The sequence below is a fragment of the Parasteatoda tepidariorum genome, chromosome 9 (assembly GCF_043381705.1).
Source record: "Parasteatoda tepidariorum isolate YZ-2023 chromosome 9, CAS_Ptep_4.0, whole genome shotgun sequence".
Taxonomy (NCBI): Eukaryota; Metazoa; Arthropoda; class Arachnida; order Araneae; family Theridiidae; genus Parasteatoda; species Parasteatoda tepidariorum.
The window spans coordinates 77,323,060-77,341,235 of record NC_092212.1 but is presented as its reverse complement, the minus strand read 5'-3'; the positions used below and the strand labels follow the sequence as shown (position 1 = coordinate 77,341,235).

Sequence of the window (18,176 nt, the reverse complement as noted above, 5' to 3'; positions counted from 1 at the left end):
GGGAGAAATCGTTTCTTAGAAAGAATCACCTAAAAACACCAGACAATGTTAAGGTTTCCTGCTCTGTCAATGGATGGATGATAGCTAACCTCATGGAAAGTTCGTTACTGAACCTCAAGTCTCTCTGAAAAATTAAAAAGTCTGGACACAGATATAATTTTGATTCAGCCAGGTTGCAAAAGCCATCTGCAGCCAGCAGATGTTTCATGGATGGCGTCCTTAAAAGGTGCATAAAGAAAAGAATGTGGGCCACCGCAGCAAGATTCTTTGTATCGGTCACTTTGGAGACCATCGCCGAAAAGACAATCTGAAACTCATGTAAGCATCGTAGTATTTCCAACCCATTACATAGGAGAGAGGACAGTTTTTTTAAAATTCCCGATTAGCAGAAGTTAAAGTCAGAGACAATAATATTACTGATGAACTGAATAAAAAGTGAACGGATCTCATTTTAGACGATAACTCGGACATTGCTTTCAACGGATTTTTGGATTGCATTTTCTTCAGTACCGTTTATTTACCCCAAAGGGGCCACTTCGTTGGTATTTTACGGCAACCCCTTTTTTCAATAAGCAGAGAAAAAAAAACATTTTTGTTCATTACATGTTTTAAGAGCACGCTTTATTTTAAAATAAGTTTAAAAAAAATACTTTAATATTCAGTACCTTAAAAATTGAAATAAAAAAGATTTATAAATCTTTCTTATGACACCATTGACAGAATAAAATAATCCAATTTTAACGAACCATTTTTGACCAGGTAGTTAAAATGACAATGAGCTTGCAAAAAAAATCTATTTTTTACGAAAATATGCTTATTTTATTCTGTAAACGGTGTGTTAAGTTTAAATATTACTATGTTTAAATATTACTAGTGTGTAAATATTACTATGTTTTGTATCAATTTTGTATTTTTAAAAAGGAAGTATACATAATTTGTAATTTTTAACACAGAAACTTTAGCTTAGTACCAAATTTTTAAAATAAAAAGACAACCTAAAATTTTCTAATTAAACTATACAAAGATAGTTTGAAAATTTTTTAAGACTGTAAACAAATAATTCATACAATTTATTTGTATTATATTAATTTTGCTAGAAACAAAACATTATATTGTAATGTAGGAATATCTTATTCAAGGTTCCCACTCTTTTATCAAAGCAAAAATTAAGCACTTTTACCAAAAAAATTAAGGACTTTTTTTGTAGAAATTAAGGACCTTAAAAATGATTATTTATCATCAAATAAAACATCATAGATTAATAATAATAGATTAAAAAAATGGAATANATTATTTCTTATTAAAAAAAGTAATAAAAATGCAGGGGGTACTAGTTTGCTTTTAATAGTATTAGCCTCAAAATCATTCTAATCAGAAAATGAATCTTACAAAAGCAAAAAATAAACAACGAAATAAATTAACTATTAAAACATTAAATCAAAATGGAAAAACGCCTAAAGCAGCTAAAACCAAATTTGATTTATTTTAATTTAGACATTCAATGTTTGTTTGAATATCTAAATCAAAATCATATTTAAATGAAATATATTAGTACAACTAATTCATTTTTTAAAATTAAAACACATTATTTTTAATGAGTTCTTAATTTAATTTTAATGTAAAAATTTATCAAACAAAATTAATTTTTTTCAGCATAATTCGTAAAACTTTTACAGCAATAAATACAACGTGTACAGCAATAAAAACTTTTACAGCAATAGTTTTAAATATTGTTTAAACGAAATCTCCAACTTTTCTAGCAAATAAAGATAATAGACTAACTTAGCCAATTGTTCCCATTCCCTTTGAAGATTGTCCCAAAAATCAGCATCACATTTTTCTTCTTCTTCCCTTTCATCCTCAGTTCGAACAAATGTTTTGAAATCTTTACTTTCCTGGGCAGACGTTTCCCAAGCTTCCTCTAAACTTTCAACGGGCTAAAAAAATATGGATTATTTCTATTACACAAAATTACTAAATACATTATTATAACTATACAAATATTAAAAATATGACATTTTTAAAAACCACTCCTATGCACCTTATTTTCTTGGGCAGTTGTTTCCCAAGCTTCCTCTAAATTTTCAACAGGCTAAAAAATATGGATTATTTCTATTACACAAAATTATTAAATACATTATTTTAACAACATAAATATTAAAAATATGAAATGTTTTTAAAAACCACTCCTATGCACTGACCACAGTGCTGACGTAAAATATCCTTAGTGGTAGACGGATCATGGGTTAGAGTCTTCTTGCCGTGAGGCTAACCGTGGGAGGTTTACGTGATTTTCCTCTCCAAGTAACACAAATGCTTGTTGGTTCCATCAAAAAGTCTTCCAAGAAGGCAAATATCTTCCAATACTTGATCCAGGAGTTCACTTTTATTCTGGGTTGGATTTAAAATTACAAGGAAACGGAATTGAAAATTAAAAGTCGTTAACCCAAAACATTTTGTCGGCGGTTCATTGATGGTTATAAAAACCATTCCTAAACCATAAAAATAATTATCTAACACAGGGTGCATAGTTAAATTTCATAACAAAAAATAAGCACCTTTTAAGTACTTTTTAAGCACTCAAAAAATATTTTTAAGCACTATGTACATCAACAAAAAGCAAAATAATTTTCAAAGACTTTACACGATCATGGTAAAATAACTAGTTTCTGACAAAGAACTCTTTTCTTAATTATATTAGCCATTATAAAACAACCAAGAGATTTTTTTGTTTCGTTATCAGAGGGTGGAAAATGAAGTCTGAAATGGAGAATATCTTGCAAAATGCAGCAGAGTTGCACTTGAGAGTGCAAGAATCTCATCAAATATTTTAACAAACTTATAAGATATGGCTCTCATAATCGTACCTCGGATTATCTAGGACATTAAAGAAAAACAGTTCAATGATTCCGGCCACGGAGTTGAATTTATTCAGCCGGGATGTCCAACGCCACTCCCTGAAATATTGTATTGATCCATCGTAGGGATCAAGGGGAGTATTCTTCCACACTGAACTATAACAGGCTGTGAATAAAGCAATTACAGTCCTGGATCTTATGAGGCAGTTGGCACTTGAGATAATCAACAAAATCCCTGAACTAGATATCCAAATTTACACAGATGGGAGCAAAAATGAAGAACATCAATCCGGGAGTGGAGTATATATTAAGACTCCTAATAGCTAAGTCAGAAAAATTAAAGTTAGAAACCCGGACAATTGCTCGGTGTTTAGAAGCGAACTGTTGGCTATCGAGGCCGGTCTTGAGGCCATTTTGAATGATACTAATTATAGAGTGGTATGGATTTTGTCTGTTAGTAAGAGTTCATTGCAGCACTTGAAGGATTGGTCCAATGTTGGTGACCGCGCTAGCATTGCTATTTTGAAATTACTTAGACAGAGTGCTATGGTTCACAAAGTGCATCCCCAACGGATTCCTTCGCTTTCGGGGATTTATGGAAATGAGGCCACTGACGACTTGGCAAAGCAGGGCTTGGTTGAGCCATTGTATTCAGTTGCCTTATTGACTTTTGACAAGCTTTACTCCATCTGGAAAAACGATGACTTAAAGTCTTGGAGGGTCCCTCCATCCCGTGATTGGTATTAGCGGAGATGTCCTGGGGGCTCCATTGGCCTTTCCTGCGATAGAGCCGACCAGGCGGCACTGTCGAGATTTGGCAGAGGTCACCTGAGGAGTGGCTTCTTTTGCAATGGCAACATGGTTTTCCTGGTTTGTGCAAAGTGCGGAGTGGAAAGTGCGTCCCTGAAGCACATTCTGGCTTGTCTTCGCATTTCGAAGGAGACTTTCGCGATGGACCCTTTGCTTGCCCTTGATTTTTTGAGTGTATGGACTCATGGATAATGTCTAGCTATCGCTAGACAGTGAGGGGATTAGTCACACACACACACAGAATCTCACCGAACCCAGCTCAGCAGACGCACGTGTGTACTCCCAAGTATTTCATCAAACATGTAAAATAATTGGCGCTTTCGTATGGTACGGACCTATGGGGCGCCGAAGTAGATAGTTGAATGAATAGTGAAAACGTTGAATAGAACAATGTGAAAAGCGCGCTTTTGCAGTATACGTGGCAAAAATCGACATGGTAAATTAAAGAAATCACATTTTCGAAAAGGGAAAATTAAGCACTTTTTAAAAACACCCGATGAAAAAAAAAAACCCACCTTTCAGGGCTTTTAAATAACGAAAGTTGAAAATAAGCACTTTTTAAAAACGCTACACACCATATAACAATACTTTTTTTAAACACTTCATAAAACAAATGTATTACTATCCTGCTGCTAAAAATACATAGAATTCAGGCAAAAGGCCTATAACTAGTTCAAATATGCATATTTGTAACCAATTTAAAGGTTTTTTATTCATTCCCTTTTGACAATTGTATTATATTTCTAGCTGGCATCCCAAATAATTAAATTGACATGCTTGCTTCCATCTTTAAATCAGATGTCTACCAATCCATGTAAACTCTGGGGAAACTGAAAACTATGTATTTTCCAATTTCATACAAAAATTTAAATTACTAAAAAACAACTTACATGTTACAAGTAGAATACTGTGTTAATAACTTATGTTCGTGTTATTTTTCATTTTCTTCAAATTGAAATAAATAAAAGGTTAATAGTCAAGCTGAATATTTATTCTAATTATGACACACTCTGAAGTTGTAATCAGCTTTGATTTAAAAAAAAAGCTGCTGGAAATAAAAGATAAAATTAAGCACAGTTATTTTATGTAAATAAGCATGATTTAAATGCAGCACAAAAAAAAATTTCAGAGAAACGTAAACATACATCAAATAGCACACACATATTTTATGTGAGGCATGTGATACAGGGTGCATAGTCAAATTATTCAACAAAAAATAAGCACCTTTAAAGCACTTTTCAAGGACTCAAAAAATATTTTTAAGCACTTTAAAAAAATATCATAATTAGGCAGGGTTGGAAAGTTTTTGACAATTGGTTGGTTTTATCTTGTTTTAACCATCATGTTAAAAAAAAAACTCTTGGCATTGTTTTTGACAATTATGACAAATCAATTATTCAAATTTTGACAAAATCATGAAATTCTGAATTGTGTAAAACGAATGGCGTTTTCATACGCTATGGACTGACAATACACCAAAATAGATTGAGGGAGAATGAGTTGTGAAAATGTTGAATAGAACAATGTGAATTGTGTCTTCTTGTATAATTCGTAACGAAAATCAACATGGTATAGGAAAAATCTCATTTTGAAAAAGGGAAAATTAAGCACTTTTTAAAAACACCCAATGAAAAAAGCACCTTTAAGGGCTTTTAAAAGACAAAAATCGAAAATAAGCACCTTTAAGCACTTTTTTAAAATGCTACGCACCCTGTAATAGTATGAGCTGAGCTTATTTATATTTAATGCACACAAAAGTCATTTCAGAAAGACGCCCATTTCATAAACTGCACGTCGCAATAATGACATAAAATTATTCTGATTTTGAAAACTATGTAAATAGCAATAACAGCCACAAAAACAATGAATGCATTCCTAAATGAATTGCATAAAAAAGAGATTTGTTTGCTATTGCACTAGATTTGCGAAAAAGAAAATCCATGTGTAAGGCTGCACTTCAGTAATGGCCTGTCAGAAATTGCTGTAATAAAGAATTTCAAATTGAAATAAATAAATTAAAAAACACAAAACAAGCATAAATGAATACATATGCGTCAATGTGCGTCGTAATAATGACATAATAAAATTATTTTGAGTTTGAAAACCATGTAATTACCCATAGCAATAACAGCCAGAAAAACAATGAATGCATTCCTAAATGAATTGCTTAAAAAAGAGATTTGTTTGCTATTGCATTTGCACTAGATTTGTGAAAAAGAAAGTCAGTGTGTAAGGCTGCACTTCAGTAATGGCCTATCAGAAATTGCTGTAATAAAGAATTCCAAATTGAAATAAATAAGTATGAACTCACGTGAGGCCAAGCAGATGCAAAATCTGAGCTCCAAATGTCTGCAACAACATGCTTGTCTCTATCAATATTTTCTACCTCCACCTCCCCATCACTGACTTTTTGTATAAATTTCATAAACTAAAAGAAAAATATTTTACACACGTCAAATATATATATTAATTGCAGATATATGTATACATGTTTTATTCATGATAAACTGTGATGAATTTTCCATCACAAGAAAAATTGATAAATAAAAACAATTTTAATAATTTTGATAGTAAAAAATTTCAAGTCAGTATATAAACAGATATCTAGCGACTAAATATTTATATTATTCAGAACTTATGCCACACAGCCAGAGAACAAATTAAAATACCCTACAAGCTATTCATACAAATAAATCAGCAAAATTAATGAGCAAAATAATATAAGTCACAAGTTAAATGACATACTTTTATNTTGGTCAGTGGAGCATCATTTATACGACGATCGTTTATGCGACGTTTACATTTATACGACGTATTAGTGTGGACCCAATTCATTCCTATTCATTTTAATGTAAAAATATATCGTTTAACCGACGCACAGAATCGGTTATACATCTGTTTTTAAATTTTGTTTACGTTTATTTCACTTTTATTCTTCACACTAAACACGGGTCTTTTCCATCATTTAATGCCGAATCGGACATTAGCTCATAAAGGCAAAAATGTAAAGGAGGTATAAAAGAAAAAGATCGCCTTACTGTGCTGCTTTGTGTAAACTCTGGTGGAAGTGAAAAGATCATTCATTTAGTGGTAGGAAAATCAAAAAATTCCAGATGTCTAAAGCATATCAAAACGCTTCTGCTGAATTATGACGCCAATAAGAATGCGTGGAAGACGACCGAAATTTTTACTAGTTATCTGAAAAAACTAGAGAATGTTATGCAGAGGCAAAAACTAAAAATTTTGCTATTTATCGACCAATGTCCAGCTCACCCACCGGTTACTAATTTTTGGGAAAATGTAAGAGTTCACTTTTTCCTGCAAACTGCACAAGTGTGCTTCAGCCATTAGATTTGGCCGTGATTAGGAATGTAAAATTGCAGTATGGAGAGTAGTTAGTTGAACTCAATATTCAAAGCATTGCAGAGCCTAATCACAAGGAAATAAGTGTTCTCCAAACAGTGAATACGATTTCGTTGGCATGGTCTCAGGTAACGAAGACAACAATAAAGCTCAATGTCAATCCTTACATCAAACAACCGTAAATAATTTTTTCTGTAAACGTAACGTGAAATGATTAAAGTGAAAAAAAAAATAATAAATAAATTTGGAGTAATCCAAAAAAAAAGTAGTAATAAATAAATAAAATAAATGTAACGTACATTCAAATTGCTTACTGTAATTTTTCTTTTTTTTTTTATGGTTATTTGTTTGTTTTGCTTTGTCTAATTTAGAAATTTATGTAAATCAACACATTAAACATTAAAATTAACTGAAAACAGAGTTAGTTACGAGTTTTGAAAGAAAAAATCGTTTATACGACGTTATCGTTTATACGACGTTTTTCAGTGGTCCCTTCGACGTCGTATAAACGATGCTCCACTGTATATACTTTTATTTAAAAAAATATATATACAATATTAAATATTATTTAAAGGGGAAAAAAGTAATCAAAGAAAGTTTTCTGCCAAATAGAATAAGAGTTTAAGAAACAATAAGTAATCATTAAGTGATAGATAAATACAAATAAAGAATCTATACCGTTAAAATTAAATAAACGAAATAAAAAATTGATTTTCAGTTCTATCAATTCTTAATCTATTACATTTATTGCAGTTCTTATTTTGCAGTAAAAATTGATGATAATTACCACAAAAGTGTCACAAACAAAAATTGTGCTAAAGGAAAACTTATCAGCTGCCACAGCATATGACATAAGCTTTAATTAATCTAGTATAATAAATTGAAGTAATTGATAAATGCAATTATTTTCAATAATTTAAAAACTAACTAAAAATCAATTGTTTTTCCCAAACCCTTCTCCTTTATAAATTTGAGATTTATCTTTAATTTCTTAGTGAAATTTTGATCAAAAATCGGTTTTATAGAGTGGATCCTGGATGAAACGCATTTGTAAATTTATACAAAGATGAAAAATTTCTAAAAATTGATTCAGCTGAATTGACAGGGTACCCACCAGAAAAAAAAACTTTACAGACTTTTCCAGATTGATTTTATAAAATTTACCAGATTTTTTGTAACCGTTGGCATAAATATATATATATTTTAATTAATTTTACACTTATGCCTTATTTATGTGCACAAAGTATATTAGAAATCACTAATAACTGAGAATTAGAGTTGAAATTAAACTTTTTTTTCTTAAAAAAAGGTAAAAATGGGGGGGGGGGAAATGTGTAAAAAAATATTGTACTTTTTGGTGACATTAACTTTTTTGCTGGTTTTTGGGATAATTTAGTCAAATTTCAAATTGATACAATTCTCTGACTTCTCCTTGTTCTGTAGTAACCCTGAAAAACCAAATATAAATGTCTTAATGTCATTAATTAGAGTTAAGTAGATCTCGGCTTGAAATTTTCAAGATTCCATCCAATAAGGAGACATTGAATGCTGAGTTAAATACCATAAATTTGATGCTAGACATTTTTAGATAGCTTTCGAGCTTTTAAATCACCAATTTGATCTTCACATCATTCTTCGAATTTAATCAATGTATAAGTGATAAGAAATACTTTTTGAAACCTTAAATTTCTGATTTATAATAAGATCAATATTGAAAACAGTAATAAAACATACTTTAGATTCCTTCAAATTAGGATCATTTACAGAAGCAACAAGATCAGTAGCAATTTCTTGACAATTCTTATTTTCAGCACACTGTTCAGTTTTAAAGTTTTCAGCCCAATCATTACCTAAAGTACGCTGATTTCTATAAAAAAAATTAAAAAAACAACAAAATTAAATTTGTGAAACACTTCAATTGAAATATAATACCTATTAGTTAGTTATAAATAGCTTTTTCCATGAATGCAATAAATGAAAAATCTTTCTCGTCATATTCATTTGCACCCTCTTGCTCCATTTACAGATGAATGCTTTATTTTGGATAGATTTCAATAAAATTATAAAGTAATAATCTTTTTTCTATAATAATTCTACATCACATGTTACAAATGATATAATAAATATGACAAATCAAATTTTAGGGTTATTCCCTACAGTAAAACTATTTTCAAGTTGTACAAACAAAACAAAAAATTCTAATTTTTTGTAATAAGATATGGTATAAGGTACTAAACAAGAAAAACATACCAGTCATGCTCAATATTTTTTTAAAAAAATAAAAACATTTAAATTATTAGAAGTTTTATTAAATGAGGGAATATTAATATGGTGTGAGAATAATATTAGTTATAAAAATATTTGAAATGATAATTTTCATAATTAAATATTTAAGTATATGTCAGTCCTTAACTGCCTAATAAAATAAAGTGAAACAAAAATATCATTCTCAACTAGTCTTTAAAAACAGAAAATATAATTATTTGCTTGAAGTTTATACCCATAAATAAAACAACAATGCATTTTTCTTAAACTATTTTCTCAACGGAAATTGGAATATCAATTAAAACATTTTTAGAAAATAAATAAATTTCAAAAATTAAACTTGTCATCTCTTTTTGTCAGAAGTAGGATAAACAAACATGTCGAAAATGATTAAAATCTAGATTTTTGATTTAAAAAGAATATTTTTGATGATTGATTTGATGTGGAATTACATAATTCCAATGCGAATCTATTATAACTTCATAAATTGGATTAGACACAAAATACTAAAAAAAATAACAAAATTTAAGAAGCAGTTATACTCACTGTATATCTTGTTCAGATGTAATTAAATACTCATCTGCCCAAGAATTATCCAAAGAATCAAGAGAATTTAGTCGATTATTTTCATAAGCAAGATCATGAGAATCCAAGTAAGCTTCAACCCAGACATTTTCCTCAGAACTTTCATGCTTGACTAGAAAAAAGAAAATGAAAGAAAAGAACACGATTAATAAAGTATGTGTTTAATTCAAAATAAAATTTAAAGAAGTAATATTTAAAAAAAAAGTTATACACACATTCTTTATTACCTTCAGGAGGCTGGTAGTATAAAGCATCAATTTCAGACATTTGATGCAATAAACTCTGCATATTGAAAGTTTCAGGAGCATGTCTTTCGGCTTGATTGGTGTCCAAAAGAAATTCCTTGACCAACTGTAGTAAAATTAATACCACAAAATAAAAATCACAATATCATAAAAAAAAAATTTTCAGTTACTTAAAATTATATTTATGTAGGCAGGAGTTATAATGTTTAGAAGAAAGTTGGGTCTGTTAATGGACCCTTCACAAAATATTTTTTCATAAAAACGGACCCTTCATAAAATAATTTATCTTTTAATCGGACCCTTCACAAATTTGTTTATATTCATTATCGTTTCGTTAATCGAATAAACCCTTCCGGGGGAGGGGGGAGAAGAAAGGCGGTTCGAGACAAACTAAGTTTCCCTAAGTTTAAATTCCAAATGTAGTATTCTAAGAAGATATTTCTATTTTTACAAACATCGTGTGCACATTCTTATTGATATTAAATCATGATTTTTCTTGTAAATAAGTAATTGATCAATTTATATTTATTCATAAAATTAATTAATAGAATATTACGCAAATAAAAATTAATTTCTGGCAATTTTTTAAATAAAGTATTATAAATTTAAGAATTGTTGAAGTTTACTTAATGTGTAACACATTAAAAGTGGCTATTTAAAATATGTCAATTGAAATTATTAAAAATGTGAGTGATTTTGTTTCCATTATTCGTCTGCAATGAATATTCTGTGTTGAGCAGTTTAGGCTTAATACCAAATATTTGCATGTTCCATCTCTAATTTAGTAGCAGCAATTGTTGAGCAGAATCTTGTACCGATTTACAATTTAAAAACTTCTAGGAAAGGTTTTTAGCAATTTTTGCAATAACAGGACCCTATTTGCACAAATTCACAAAAGCAGGACCCTGGTTGAAAGAATGTGACTTAACGCTTATTTTATATTCACAAATTATAAGTAGTTTTTTCACAATTTTAATAAAACAAGACCTTTCACAAAATGTCTGGACAGACCCCTGGTAGGGAAACTGCTTGTAAAAGTTGCATAAATTTTCGTAAAAAGTTTATACTTACTTGATCTGATGCAGAACCCCGAGAAGATTGAACAGCCTAGATGGGAACAAAATGTAATATTAATTAAAACCAAATATATAAATTTAAATGCATCAAATAAGAAAGTTTTAACTGAACTTTTGGTATAAAATAATAATATTGCATTAGTAAAATATGAGGCTAAATATTTATTTTTAAAAATCGTCAAAGAAGTATGAAAAAATATAAAAAATTCAAAATAAATTTATTAGAAATTTTTTTCTCTTTAATTTTTTATATGAATAAAATAAGTTTTTGGCATATTTAGGTCAGTATATTTAATATAATTCTCAACGAATGTGATACAATTCTGAACAAATGAGACTAAAACAGAGTAATATTAAAAGAATAAAAAAACAATCCAAAATTATTTGCAAACTTATATTCCTTGATAACAGATTGATTTTACTCCAAAAAGTAGCAAAAATATCTTCTGAAACAGAAGAACAAAAGGGGAAAAAAGCAGTATTTTTGCTATTTGAATAATTTTTAGGCAAGGCATACATGCACTGGCATACCTACAAACGCCAATTTTTGAAATTACAGAAGATTCACTAAAAAATTGCAGAAGAAATCACTTAAAATACAGAAAATTTTATGACATTCAAAACCTTATGAGAATTTATAGTAATTATGTTATTATTTATAGTATTTATAGAATGTTAAGAATTGAAACATTAAATCATGAAATGCCTACAATTTTGTAATTTTATTTTAGTACAAAACGTCTGATTATATAATGAAATCAACTTCATTTTATTATAAAAGATTGATCCTCACATTGATCATTTCAAACAATTTGCTTAATCTTCCATTGCAAATAATAACAATAATGATAATAAAATTCCTAAAATAAAAAATTTTGAATCTTTCGCATTAAAAATAATATTCTTTTTTCATTTTTATCAATTCCTTTTCAATAAAATGACACAATTAGGAGAATTTTTGATTGATATAAATCAGATAGAACACAACGGTTGGTGAAAATGTAGTAAAATTGAATTGAGCATATCATTACCATGAGCAAATGACTAATCAAGCCAATTCTGAAGCAAATACAGATTTTTTTATTTATTTTTTTAAAGAATCCTGAATTTTGAATAACTGTATTATCACAAGCTAATTTTTTATTGTGTCGATTTCTTCATAAATCAATGTGATTTTTCAATTGTATTTTCGGCAGGATTGATTCGGCTATGGATTTCGGTTGTTGCTATGGATATTGGTTAAAAAGGTTTTAAAAAAAGTAGCGTTACGTTTTAATGTGATGGGCGAATTTCAATCGAGCATTTGTCTTCTCACTTTTGGACATACTCGATTCGCGATGATTCCATCGTATTTTACGTTGTCTTTATTTGTGGTAGTTATTGCTGCAGATTTATCAGCAGTTTTAAAGATTGTTATTTTTTTCTTCAAGTTTATTACACCAGGCAAATTTAGAAATGCATGTATATTATTTAACTGTGTACAGGAAGTGATTTATGACACAGGATAATGTTATATGCTTTATAACAATTAGAAACAAAAAGAACTAGTTTATTTCAAATTACATGCATTGTATGCAATATAATGCAGTATAATGCGGTATGCATTATGAAATTTTAAGATCACTGAAAAATTAAATACTTCTGGAATAATTTGAACACAAAATAAAAATGTATGCATCCTAAATATTCATCTGACATAGAGAGGCCAACATTTTCGGAAAAAATTGCCACTACAAGGAGAGAAAAAAATATGACTGTCACGTCCAACTTTTCAAATGCGATATGAAATTTAACAGGTTAAACAGGTGGAAAATGTTACGTATAAGCTGATCATTGATTTTTAATGCCTTTTTTTCCCCATTTGTTCACAAACACCTAAAATTGCTTGTTAGTACCAGTCATTAAAATTAAATTTAATTAATTTGGATCACTAGAAATTGAAATAAGTGCTTTATATTTGCTATACAGTAGAGTAATATGTTTTTCTTCCCACAATACTGCTCCTTAGGAGACAGTTTTAAAATCATTAATTGCAATGTTCTTTTCCAATTTTCCTTTTGAACTTGAAGGTTTACTCGGAGACATATTTTTCATAAGGAAGATTAAAACAATTAACCAATAAATATACCGATGCATGGTTCCCCATAAATATATTACATAAATAGTTAAGACCTTAAGTATGTAAAAATTTAATTATAATAATATAAATTTAATTATAACAAATAATTACATAGGCTACAAGATCAGATTTTAAATAAAACTCATTAACATAAACCTTTCAAAAAAGTAGCATACACACCTGTTGACTCTTATCTTGGGTAAAGTGGCCGGCAACCTTCAAGAGAGGGTTGGTTAGCCCACAATCAGCTTCAATCAAGTCCCTCATAGCCATGTTAAGAGCCGGGTGTTTTGAAATTTAGCAAAATCAAATGTCACGGGAAGAATTAAGTGTCATGGGCATGCCACAACCTTCCTTCCTTACCATGTCTAAAAAAGAAATAAATTATCATTTCATATCATAGCTATTATAAGGTACAATGAATTATGATAGGTACAATGAATTATTTCATAAGAAATTGGGATTTTCAAATTATACAGTGAATCTGCAAATCAAGATATATGATTTATGACAAAGAATTAGATTGAGCCATGACAGCTCCGGGGATAGAGCGTTCGTCTCATAATGATGAGTACTGAGTTCAAATCCCAGTGATGGCTGATCCATACGATATCAGCATTCGGTTTGCACCGATCACGTTGATGACATAAAATGACACAGTGATGATGATATCCTCAGTGGTAGAAGGATTATGGGTTAGAGTCCCCTTCCCGTTAGGCTAACCGTGGGGTTTTCTCTCTCCATGTAATGCGGGTTAGTTCCATCAAAAAGTCTCCCACGAAGGCAAATTTCTCCCAATACTTGGTCCAGGACTTTCCTTGTCTTTTATATTCGGTTCAAAATTACAAGGCTACAGAGTTGAACATTAGTAGTCGTAAACCCAAAAATTGGGTTGGCTGCTCGACAGTTTGCTGCTATTTGATTAGCTGCATCATGCTGTTTTTAAATAATATTGAAATCAAACTGTTATGAGTAAACCAAATCACCAAATCTAATAAGGATGAAAAGGAAGTCCGATAGCTGGGCGCAAATGTCGCCAATTGTGAACCAAACGCGAGCCTTTTTTAAATATTTTTTTTAAATGTGATAGCGATTATAATACCAAAACTATTATCTTAAAGTACATAGTGTAAATATAAAATATTTTATATTGTATTTTGTTACTAATAGTTGTGACCTTGATCAATCTAACTAATAGTTTTGACCTTGAATTTTGAATTAAATTAAAAACTGTTTTGTTTACAATTCATTAATATTTGTTTATAGTCGAGCCAAGTCGCGAAGTGAATGACAGAACAGTTGACGGAATAAAAGTCGAAAACGTTCAATTATAAACAAATATTTACTAATAGTAAACAAAACAAGTTTGACTATAAACAAATTAATGATTTGTAAACAAAACTGTTTTTAATTTAGTTCAAAATTCAAAGTCAAAACTATTAGTTTGATGATCAAGGTCACAACTATTAGTGACAAAATACATTATAAAATAACTTATATTTACATTATGCACTTTAAGATAATAGCTCTGGTATTATAATCACTATGATTCACATTTAAAAAAAATATTAAAAAAATAGTTAGAAAAAAATTTATATTCAGTTGGCTACTCTAGTGCAATACCATAGAAACAGAGATTTATTTTAAGATATACTAAATTAAAATAATGTTTCAGAGAACAAAATCATAAAAAAAATATTTAATTAACATTGTGTTTTAAAATAATAACCAAATAATTGCTAATGAAAATTACCAAATTATTCTGAAAAAGAAATTAAAATTTTAAATTAGTAACTAGTAGATACCATCTTTAGCTCATCAATAAACATTGAAAATTTGTAACATTTAATAATTAATGCATGGTACACAAAAATAAAAAGCACACATTTGTTTGAGATCAATATTTTCTCATCAATAAATATTAAAATAATTGGCTCTTAAAAAAGTAATGAAGATTTGTTAACATTTAATAATACACATAAGGTACAAAAACAATAAAAATAACATATTTTTCTGACTTCAGTATTTGGAATGTTCAGCTCTTTCATTAATATTGTTAAGCCAAACTTAACATTTTCATAAAAATGAGGGAAAATTGGAGTAGTTTATGTCAGAGTGTAATACTGTTATATAAAAAAAAAAATGCTTGGCTATTATGCATTAATCTGCTTAAAGCTAATGCAAAAGCAGAACTTATGCTGCATATGTATTAAGAGGTAATGGTAAAGTTAATTGGGTGTTACAACTAAATTGAAAAATGAACCTTTCTTAATTATTTCAATATAATGAAATCACAAGCAAACTGCAAGATTTTGTTGTTATTTATATTACTTTGATGTTTAGAATATAAAATATTTAAAATTTTAAGTCAGATAGAGTACAAGTGAATCTTCTATATCAAGAAATCCCCGCAAAGTTGTTTACTTCAAAGAAGTTTTTCAGGAAAGTGTAAAGAAAAGTCCCGTTAACATAGGAGGAAAACATCAGTGAAAATTTAATTCAACGAAGTTTATAAACAAAGAAGGTTTATAAAAGCTAATGGTAATAAGAATTTTATAATAAGAACTTGTCAAAACATGTTTTAACCGCGTTTAGTCATTATTAAATAGGTATATTATTTTACAAAATTGTAGTATTACATACAAAAAAATAGAGTGATTGCGAAACTCTTAATGATCTCTAGGTATCAAACAATAAAGACAGATAAATGGAAATGGAAACTTGATCCGGGAGATTAGTACGTTTAAAGAAACAAATTTTATTTCTATTTAAATCACAAAAATGTTGCATCATCAAAATTCAGAACAATTGTCACTGATGAAATTGCATGATTAACTAGGCTTACAGCTAAATATGTACTTTTTATTTTTTTAATGTTCAATACTTTAAAACATTAAAAGCTAAATAGATTAACGAAATAGCGGATAGCTTACTCCTTTTTTTTGCACACAAGCGCTTTAGATAAAAAAATAATAATTATCGTAAGCATTCGAATTAAAAGTTTTCGTTTTATATTTCAGTGATAGCACACATCTTAAGAGATGTTGCCATATTTTTTAAATTTCATTAGAAATTGCACATTGCTTCAGCAACAAGGTCTAAATTTTACTGTAAAATTTTAAGCGGTGGGTCAGATTTTTTTGCATGTAGGTCGGTTGACACGATTACATTGCACCAATCAGGTTCTCCATCTGCAAGGCCTGGATCCTGATTAGTGTATATCCGACGGCTGATTCAGATGCAGTTAAAATGGCTATTTATTTCGAATTTAAATGCGTAATAGTCGAGTGAAAAAAGTACAGACTCAAAAACGATTATATAAGCTATAATTATTGCCTAGGAAAGAGTGGAAATCACGAAGAAAAGAAATATTCCTCTAAACTGTTGAAATTCCTAACGCAGAAGCGAATTACAAATATACGTGCACGAGGAATGTGGTTTTTGATTACATCACAACTCTTTTTTTTCTACTTCTAAAATCTTCGGATCATTCTCATAGAGCATTTTCACTGCATATCATTTTTTTATGTGATCACTTGCCAATATGATTCTAACTTGCTTGAATAGTTCGTCGTACATGCAGTTTCTTAACATTCGCAACGCGTCTGAGGCAATTGTAAGCAGTGTGAATGCCAATAACTCATTGTGCGGCTCTAGTGTGATGCAAATGAAATAAAACTATCTTGTTTTTAAAAAAAATAAAAAATAAATATGCATCGTAAAAGCAAATATACAGACTTTTAAAGTATCCAATTTTTATAAATTGTTATATATTACTAAAATGCCCGCTGTTTCATAGCCTTTTGTGGAATCGGTAAGTTATTACGTTGAAGGATGACCTACCGATTCGAAACTGTTAGATGTGATACCTATATAGTGAAAATTCCTTAGGTTAAGAGTAAATTTTTTATATTTCTGCACTAAGATCAAACATAACCTTATTTGTTTTTGAGCCAATACTTATAAAATATACAGGGTATTCCGTAATAAACACCCTTAATATGTATTTTGTTAAATCTTGTTAAAAATTAAGTCGCGAAAAATTTACAGATTCACAATAAGAGGATGGCTCCTTTAGTATCAAATTAAAGGTCGCCACTGGTTGCAGGGCGACAGAATAAAATAAAGGAAGATTAAAAAATTATCTACCAGTCCACAAGCTCGCTTCTTTTTTTAAGAAAAAAACCTGATTAATATTAATTTTTAATAATTATAAAAACTCTAAGGAATATTTTATAATAATCGGGAAATTACTTTATTCAGCGCTTGTTTTTTAAAATATTTATTTATTTTAGTAATAAAACTCGTAAAAGTTCAGCACTATTTGAGAGCACTATTGAAGGAAATACCTTCCGTTAGTTATTGGCAATCGCAACGCTCGAATTCGCCATCTAGGGAGAGACCGGTTTTATGCCTTTGTCCCTTCTCCCTTCCCTCTCTTCCTCTTTTCAGTTGTATTGGCGATCGAAATGGGCTGCAGGTGGCGTAGAGCAGAACTCTTTTCCTATGGCAACACTTCACATGCTTTCCCCATTAGCGTGTGGAAAGTCATAGAGGAAGGAAGTACGTTAGTTTCTCTCTTGATTTTCATATAGATTGAAATCTTTTAACTTGAAAAACTATATGGAACTGAAAACTACATTAAACATAGTTCTAAAGAAAAGTATTATGGAAATTTTAAAAAATATTCTTATTAAATAAAAAGGAAAAATATTAAGAAAAGGGAAAATATCGTAGTACATTCCTATACAACTGAAAAGAGGAGGAGAGGGAAGGGAGAAGGGCTAAAGGCATGAAACCGGTCTCTCCCCAGATGGCGTATTCGAGTGTTGCGATCGCGAATGTTCAAAACCCG

General features: G+C 29.6%; 1 protein-coding gene across 7 annotated transcripts in view; it reads right to left on the bottom strand.

Annotated features, from left to right (window-relative positions):
* LOC107445009 (peroxin 5) overlaps positions 1-16,471 on the bottom strand; it is a 33,264-nt gene extending 16,793 nt beyond the window's left edge. The window contains exons 1-9 of one of the 7 annotated variants that reach the window (XM_043042233.2): positions 16,255-16,379; positions 13,502-13,689; positions 11,198-11,233; positions 10,097-10,232; positions 9,843-9,993; positions 8,766-8,898; positions 5,980-6,096; positions 2,042-2,092; positions 1,783-1,937 (exon numbers count right to left, since the gene is read on the bottom strand). In XM_043042233.2, the coding sequence (XP_042898167.1) occupies positions 1,783-1,937; positions 2,042-2,092; positions 5,980-6,096; positions 8,766-8,898; positions 9,843-9,993; positions 10,097-10,232; positions 11,198-11,233; positions 13,502-13,594 (872 nt within the window). In that variant the 5' untranslated portion in view covers positions 13,595-13,689; positions 16,255-16,379. Of the gene's footprint in view, positions 1-1,782; positions 1,938-2,041; positions 2,093-5,979; positions 6,097-8,765; positions 8,899-9,842; positions 9,994-10,096; positions 10,233-11,197; positions 11,234-13,501; positions 13,690-15,964; positions 16,201-16,254 lie in introns of those variants that run through there. The other 6 variants (XM_043042235.2, XM_043042234.2, XM_043042236.2 and 3 more) reach the window with 6 other exon arrangements.
* Between the last annotated feature and the right edge of the window lie 1,705 nt (positions 16,472-18,176).